Below are 8,377 nucleotides of genomic sequence, written 5' to 3'. Positions count from 1 at the left end.
GTATTTGATCCCCTGCTGATTTTGTATGTTTGCCCACTGACAAAGAAATTATCAGTCTATAATTTTAATGGTAGGTTTATTTGAACAGTGAGAGACAGAATAACAACAAAAAAATCCAGAAAAATGCATGTCAAAAATGTTATAAATTGATTTGCATTTTAATGAGGGAAATAAGTATTTGACCCCTCTGCAAAACATGACTTAGTACTTGGTGGCAAAACCCTTGTTGGCAATCACAGAGGTCAGACGTTTCTTGTAGTTGGCCACCAGGTTTGCACACATCTCAGGAGGGATTTTGTCCCACTCGTCTTTGCAGATCTTCTCCAAGTCATTAAGGTTTCGAGCCTGACGTTTGGCAACTCGAACCTTCAGCTCCCTCCACAGATTTACTATGGGATTAAGGTCTGGAGACTGGCTAGGCCACTCCAGGACCTTAATGTGCTTCTTCTTGAGCCACTCCTTTGTTGCCTTGGCCGTGTGTTTTGGGTCATTGTCATGCTGGAATACCCATCCACGACCCATTTTCAATGCCCTGGCTGAGGGAAGGAGGTTCTCACCCAAGATTTGACGGTACATGGCCCCGTCCATCGTCCCTTTGATGCGGTGAAGTTGTCCTGTCCCCTTAGCAGAAAAACACCCAAAGTATAATGTTTCCACCTCCATGTTTGACGGTGGGGATGGTGTTCTTGGGGTCATAGGCAGCAATCCTCCTCCTCCAAACAGGGCGAATTGAGTTGATGCCAAAGTCTCATCTGACCACAACTCTCTCCTCTGAATCATTCAGATGTTCATTGGCAAACTTCAGACGGGCATGTATATGTGCTTTCTTGAGCAGGGGGACCTTGCGGGCGCTGCAGGATTTCAGTCCTTCACGGCGTAGTGTGTTACCAATTGTTTTCTTGGTGATTATGGTCCCAGCTGCCTTGAGATCATTGACAAGATCCTCCCGTGTAGTTCTGGGCTGATTCCTCACCATTCTCATGATCATTGCAACTCCACGAGGTGAGATCTTGCATGGAGCCCCAGGCCGAGGGAGATTGACAGTTCTTTTGTGTTTCTTCCATTTGCGAATAATCGCACCAACTGTTGTCACCTTCTCACCAAGCTGCTTGGCGATAGTCTTGTAGCCCATTCCAGCCTTGTGTAGGTCTACAATCTTGTCCCTGAGATCTTTGGAGAGCTCTTTGGTCTTGGCCATGGTGGAGAGTTTGGAATCTGATTGATTGATTGCTTCTATGGACAGGTGTCTTTTATACAGGTAACAAGCTGAGATTAGGAGCACTCCCTTTAAGAGTGTGCTCCTAATCTCAGCTTGTTACCTGTATAAAAGACACCTGGGAGCCAGAAATCTTTCTGATTGAGAGGGGGTCAAATACTTATTTCTCTCATTAAAATGAAAATCAATTTATAACATTTTTGACATACATTTTTCTGGATTTTTGTTGTTGTTACTCTGTCTCTCACTGTTCAAATAAACCTACCATTAAAATTATAGACTGATAATTTCTTTGTCAGTGGGCAAACGTACAAAATCAGCAGGGGATCAAATACTTTTATCCCTCACTGTATCAGGGAGAATATGAAGAGCACAGGGCATGGTGGCCTCACACTAGATTAGGAGAGAGACAGAGAAAGAAAAGCTAAATATTATACACAATACTGTAAGTTATAGCATTCAGATGCTTTTCACTGTTATTTTCATATTTTAAATGACAGAAGAACAACAATCATGCATATAAACTGTATAGTATGACATTACTACATAAAAATACAAAGGAGGTGTAACTTAAAACAGATTTTCCTGTTGTAGTTTGTACCATTTTCTAAATGTATTTGCTTCTCATCCCGTTTCATTTGTCTGCAAATGTATAGAAAAAACACTGAATTTACTAGAGAAAATAAAGTGATATTGCAGAGTATATTCCAGATATTACCTGTGTGTTTGTACTGTGTTTATAAGAAATTATTGAAAAAAAAATTCCTCTTTGCTTCATGTTTTACATCATTATTTTATTATGTGAGCATTATGAGTTGGTTAGAGAGCACAAACAGATTTGGGACCAGGCTATGTGACCAGGCTATGTAATACATGAGACCCACATCGATGTGTAAAACAGACTTTATTTATATTTCATAATAAGGTACAGAAAGTAACCATGTGACCAGTAAGTGAGTGTGGGTGGGGCACATTTACTGACAGCATCCCTAAACTAGTCCTGCTTGTTTAAATCACGACCAGCGCATTACCAAATGTTGCTCCTTGTCACTAGCCTGAGTACCAGTATGTTTGTGCCATCATTACAAGGAGTGGCATGATGACACAAACAGACTGGTACCCAGACTATCGTCTCGCTATACAGATGTAGGATCTTAATTTGATCACCCTGTTGCAGGAGAACTTTCCTACAATGCAGGAAGTTTCAAAATTGTGTATTTGAGGTTTAAAAAGGCTTCTGAAGTTTGTAATTTCCACTTTGAAAAATGTATCAAGCCCTACAAAAATGTCCATTAATTATAATCCACATAATTCACATTTCCTGTTGCTGCTGGATTATTTTCCTGCTGTAGCAAACTGGCTCAAATTAAGATCCTACATCTGTAGGGTTAAAACATTATAGATCAAATATCATATATTCCTGTTCCTGTTTGCCTCATGACTTCATTAAATACATCTCTTTGGCAACAATAAAACAAAGACATCTCATTTTACCTCCCACTTCCAGGTCATTTCTTGATATTCTTAAAATGTTTTCTTTCTTTTTTTGAGATACAAAAATAGTACATACACAGATGGTGGTCTAGATGGATCTATAGACACTATACTAGTACATAATATTAAAGCTCTAGAAAGGCAAACAAACAGAACAGAACACACTGACTGCATGGAGACTAGAGTGGATCTGTGAACCATAGAAATAGAATCTACTGTATGTAATTCTATATATATATGTGTTGAACTGAATTGGCACCCTGGTTCTTTGAAGCTAAAGCCTACAGTGATATTAGCCTGGTACCAGATATGTTTGTACTGTCTTGCCAACTATGGTCATTGGGGTTGGCAAAACTGCACAAAAATACTTGGGACCATGCTACAGTGATACTGATGTAATACTGCATTAGCTTACTAGACTGACTGTACTGAATGCTTTCTATGTTACACCCACAGCCTTCCATCTTCCTTCCTATAGCACACACATTTTCACATACTGTACATAGCAAAGTAAAAGGTCCATAAATTCTAAATGTATTTTCCATTGTTAAAATCATGAACACAATCAAGAAACAATACACAATGACAAACCCATGTAGCATCACCAAACCCTTGACCACCACACAGCTGAACATAAACAATATGTTAACACTGAACAAGTTCTCAGTTCTGTGGTCTTCCAATTGTCATTGGATTATTTAATCTTCAACATGTTACCGAAGCCACTGTTCTTCCATTCTTTAAGTTTCATTTTTAGGTTTCATATTTCTTAAAAGTGATTATTTCATCAGTTTTCTATAAAAATGATCTGCTACTGTATCTGTAAGTTTATCTGTGTATTTGTATGCTTGCTGTTCTTATACTGCAGTACAGTTTTCAGAATCAGAATCAGAAATGTACAAGTACTTTGATCGTTTAACAAAGAATCTTCACCTCAAGACAAAGAGGCCTATTACACAGCATGTGATGATGTGAAGCTCAACACAGAGGGTAAGGACAGGCAGTTACCCTCATCTATGCTAGAACGTGGTGATACGACAGAAGCCAATGTATGCTGTGATTTACCCACACTATCTGCTGCAAAGCACATGGATCCAAAGTCCTAAAACAGGAGTACAGCATTTATTAAAAGTCATAATAAAGTCATAATAAATGACTTGATGGATTTGCACAATAGCTTAGGTCCAGGAATGTCTGTAAAAGCAGAGGTGCATTCACTGGAACCAAAACGCAAGCAAACGGAATCAACAGGGGAAGGACATACCTGAATTTGTTTTCCGTTGCGAAACGTTTTGCAACTGTTTGCTACGGTGTGCACTAATGATTACACCCCAGGCATTCAGAGGGAGGGGAATAGTGACTCTTGCACTCTGATTGGTGGAAATCATAAGGTCCATACATACAGTACAATACAGTGGAGGTCCTACTCCTTATAGAAAAGTCTGGACCACTAAATGCAGCTTTGATCATCTCTGCTAATACACAGTCATTTCAAGGCAGCAACTTTCTGCCTTGTTCCATAGATTCATTCATTCACTTACACTTAGGTGTCCCATTATTCCCTTCAATGGACGTAAAAGTGTTTGGAAACATGTAACATTATTATATTACATGTGATATTTCATTTATATTTGATGAGGACAGGTGAAGCAATGTCTCAAAGATATGTTGTTGGTCCAGTCACTTTCCAACACCGATCCTTTAGTGAAAAGCCTGGATTCTGTCCTTTCCTCCATTTTTTCACTCCCTTCTTCTCAGAGTGGGGTATACTGTACATGGTGTGTTCTGTTTTGATAGCCATGTTTTTTTGTTCTCCATAACATACTGTAAAAGTGTGATGACTATGGTGGCAAACAACTTTCCAAAGTTTGTCCTTAGATGTATGTGTTTTTCGCTCCAAAAATATGTTGAGCTCAACATAAAAGTCTTTACCTGCATATAAGTTCTTTGTAACGTATATTATTCTGTGTATTTATATATTATCATCATATATTATTTTCTATATTCTCATAGTTGATTCTCTTCTCCCCTCTTCTCCCACACCATAAACAATAAGAGGCACTGTCTTTTCAGAAACCTGATGTCCAAAAAGCTCTACATAAAAGTCACGATAAGTTTATGTGGTGCAGCTCCTGGGTGGCTGTGGTTCTGTTCTACTCTCTGTCCCCATCCTCACTGCTCCCTGCTACCTGAGAGAGAGAGAGAGAGAGAGAGAGAGAGAGAGAGAGAGAGAGAGAGAGAGAGAGAGAGAGAGAGAGAGAGAGAGAGAGAGAGAGAGAGAGAGAGAGAGAGAGAGAGAGAGAGAGAGAGAGAGAGAGAGAGAGAGAGAGAGAGAGAGAGAGAGAGAGAGAGAGAGAGAGAGAGAGAGAGAGAGAGAGAGAGAGAGAGAGAGAGAGAGAGAGAGAGAGAGAGAGAGAGAGAGAGAGAGAGAGAGAGAGAGAGAGAGAGAGAGACAGAGGGAGAGGTAGTTACGTTTCATTATGTTTCATTATTCACTATGTAAAATCCATACAATTAGTTATCCTCAGACATGTTTCTAATGAAACACCAGACTCACCTGGACCAGAGTCCATGTCGGAGTCGGAGACGTGTGTGATGGAGAAGCGAGACACATGGCTAGGGGAGACGGTGAAGCGGGAGTACTGCACCACTGGTTTGGGCTCCGGGGCCTTGGAGGTGGTGGGTAGGCTGGGTGTGGAAGGGGTTGAGGCTGAGGAGGAGGCAGCCATCTTGGATGAGGAAGTCGGGAGGGGCAACAGGGGGAAGTCATCCTCCCACTCATACCCTGCACCTGAAGAGAGAGAGAGGGAGGAAGGTAGAGCGAAAGGAAGAGAGAGGGAGAGAGGAAGGTAGGTATGGAGAGAGGAAGAGAAAGGGAGAGAGGAAGGTAGGTATGGAGAGAGGAAGAGAAAGGGAGAGAGGAAGGTAGGTATGGAGAGAGGAAGAGAAAGGGAGAGGGGAAGGTAGGTATGGAGAGAGGAAGAGAAAGGGAGAGGGGAAGGTAGGTATGGAGAGAGGAAGAGAAAGGGAGAGAGGAAGGTAGGTATGGAGAGAGGAAGAGAAAGGGAGAGAGGAAGGTTGGTATGGAGAGAGGAAGAGAAAGGGAGAGGTTTGGACACATCCGCCTCTTATATTTTACACATCTAAACCAATAGATTTGAGATTGATTATGAAATGAAATGCTGATTGACTTCAATCAAAGTTTCAATGTAAGTAGTGGACTCTGGACTAGTGTACTTACTCTCTTCTGAGATGTTTCCGTCTGAGGAGTCATCAGAGGTTGGTTGTTTGCCCTCTGAACTCTGTCCGCTGGTCTCAGCCCCTGGAGGGAAACCATGCTCAGCCAGCTCTTTAGTCGGGCTCTGCTGGAAACAGACAGTAGTCAAGAGGTTAGAACTATAGTTAGTGTGCATTTCAAACTAAAATATACTGAACAAAAATATTAACGCAACATACAACAGTTTCAAAGTTTTACTGAGTTACAGTTCATATAAGGAAATAAGTCAATTGAAATAAATTAATTAGGCCCTCATCTATGGATTTCACATGACTGGGAAGGGGTGCAGCCATGGGTGGACCATGGAGGGAATAGGCCCACCCACTAGGAAGCCAGGCCCACCCAGTGAGGAGCCATGCCGAGCCAATCAGAATGATTTTTTCTGCACAAAAGGTCTTTATTAAAACAGAGAAATACTCCACAGCACCCCCCTCAGGTGAAGAAGCCGGATGTGGAGGACCTGGGCTGGCCGGTTGTGAGGTCGGTTGGACATACTTCCAAATTCTCTAAAATGATGTTGGAGGAAGCTTATGGTAGAGAAATTAACATTAAATGATCTGGCAACAGCTCTGATGGACATTCCAGCAGCAGTCAGCATGCCAATTGCACGTGCTCTCAAAACTTGAGACATCTGTGGCATTGTGTTGTGTGACAAAACAGCAAACTTTAAAGTGGCCTTTCATTGTCCCCAGCACAAGGTGCACCCATGTAATGATCATGCTGTTTAATCAGCATCTTGATATGCCACACATGTCAAGTGGATGGATTATCTTGGAGAAATGCTCCCTGACAGAGATGTAAACAAATTTGTTCACAAAATTTGAGAGAAATAAGGTTTTGTGCGTATGGAACTTTTCTGGGATCTTTTATTTCAGTTCATGAAACATGGGACCAACACTTTACATGTTGCGTTTATATTTTTGTTCAGTGTCTATACAGTTCATTAGTATGTCTAGTTTAATTCAAGGCACAAAAAAATATATAATTTGTCTTATACCATGTACAGTGCATTTGGAAATTATTCAGCCTCTTGACTTTTTCCACATTTTGTTACGTTACAGCCACAATACCCCATAATGACAACACAAAAACAGGTTTTTAGACATTTTTACAAATGTATTACACATGAAAAACTGAAATATCACATTAGATAAGTATTCAGACCCTTTACTCAGTACTTTGTTGAAGCACCTTTGGCAGTGATTACAGCCTCGAGTCTTCTTGGGTATGACGCTACAAGCTTGGCACACCTGTATTTCGGGAGTTTCTCCCATTCCTCTCTGCAGATCCTCTCAAGCTCTGTCAGGTTGGGTGGGGAGCGTTGCTGCACAGCTATTTTCAGGTATTTCCAGGGATGTTTAATTGGGTTCAAGTCTGGGCTCTGGCTGGGCCACTCAAGGACATTCAGAGACTTGTCCCGAAGCCACTCCTGCGTTGTCTTGACTGTGTGCTTAGGATGGTGAACATTCGCCCCAGTCTGAGGTCCTGAGTGCTTTGGAGGAGGTTTTCATCAACGATCTCTCTGTACTTTGTCTTTGCCTTGAACCTGACTAGTCTCCCAGTCCCTGCCGCTGAAAAACATCCCCACAGCATGATGCTGCCACCACCATGCCTCACCGCAGGGATGGTGCCAGGTTTCCTCCAGACGTGATGCTTGGCATTCAGGCTAAAGAGTTCAATCTTGGTTTCATCATACCAGAGAATTTTGTTTCTCATGGTCTGAGAGTCTTTAGGTGCCTTTTGGCAAACTCCAAGCGGGCTGTCATGTGCCTTTTACTGAGTAGTGTCTTCAGTCTGGCCACTCTACCATAAAGGCCTGATTGGTGGAATGCTGCAGAGATGGTTGGCCTTCTGGATGGTTCTCCCATCTCCACAGAGGAATTCTAGAGCTCTGTCAAGAGTGACCATTGGTTCTTGGTCACCTCCCTGACTAAGGCCCTTCTCCCCCGATTGCTCAGTTTGGCCGGGCGGCCAGCTCTAGGTGGTTCCAAACATCTTCCATTTAAGAATGATGGAGGCCACTGTGTTCTTGGGTACCTTCAATGCTGCAGAAATGTTTTGGTACCCTTCTCCAGATCTGTGCCTCAACACAATCCTGCCTTGGCGCTCTACGGACAATTCCTTCGACCTCATGGCTTGGTGTTTGCTCTGACATGCACTGTCAACTGTGGGACCTTATATAGACAGGTGTGTGCCTTTCCAAATCATGTCCAATCAATTGAATTTACCACAGGTGGACTCCAGTCAAGTTGTAGAAAAATCTCAAGGATGATCAATGGAAACAGGATGCACCTAAGCTCAATTTCGAGTCTCATCACAAAGGGTCTGAATACTTATGTAAATAAGGTATTTCTGTTTCTGAAAACCTGTTTTCGCTTTGTCATTATGGG

At 41.9% G+C, this 8,377-nt stretch overlaps 1 protein-coding gene across 7 annotated transcripts in view; it reads right to left on the bottom strand.

Annotated features, from left to right (window-relative positions):
* Positions 1 to 2,528: 2,528 nt before the first annotated feature.
* Positions 2,529 to 8,377, bottom strand: part of aatkb (apoptosis-associated tyrosine kinase b) — an 85,534-nt gene continuing 79,685 nt past the window's right edge. For 3 of the 7 annotated variants that reach the window (XM_041889051.2, XM_041889080.2, XM_041889076.2), the window contains 3 exons: positions 5,952 to 6,075; positions 5,263 to 5,501; positions 2,529 to 4,902 (listed from right to left, as the gene is read on the bottom strand). In XM_041889051.2, coding sequence (XP_041744985.1) covers positions 4,864 to 4,902; positions 5,263 to 5,501; positions 5,952 to 6,075 — 402 coding nt within the window. In that variant the 3' untranslated portion in view covers positions 2,529 to 4,863. The remainder of the gene's footprint in view (positions 4,903 to 5,262; positions 5,502 to 5,951; positions 6,076 to 8,377) is intronic. The other 4 variants (XM_041889071.2, XM_041889061.2, XM_041889066.2 and 1 more) reach the window with 4 other exon arrangements.

The sequence above is a fragment of the Coregonus clupeaformis genome, unplaced genomic scaffold (genome assembly GCF_020615455.1).
Source record: "Coregonus clupeaformis isolate EN_2021a unplaced genomic scaffold, ASM2061545v1 scaf0080, whole genome shotgun sequence".
Classification (NCBI taxonomy): domain Eukaryota; kingdom Metazoa; phylum Chordata; class Actinopteri; order Salmoniformes; family Salmonidae; genus Coregonus; species Coregonus clupeaformis.
The sequence above is the reverse complement of the archived record's forward strand: the minus strand, read 5'-3'. Positions and strand labels throughout refer to the sequence as shown.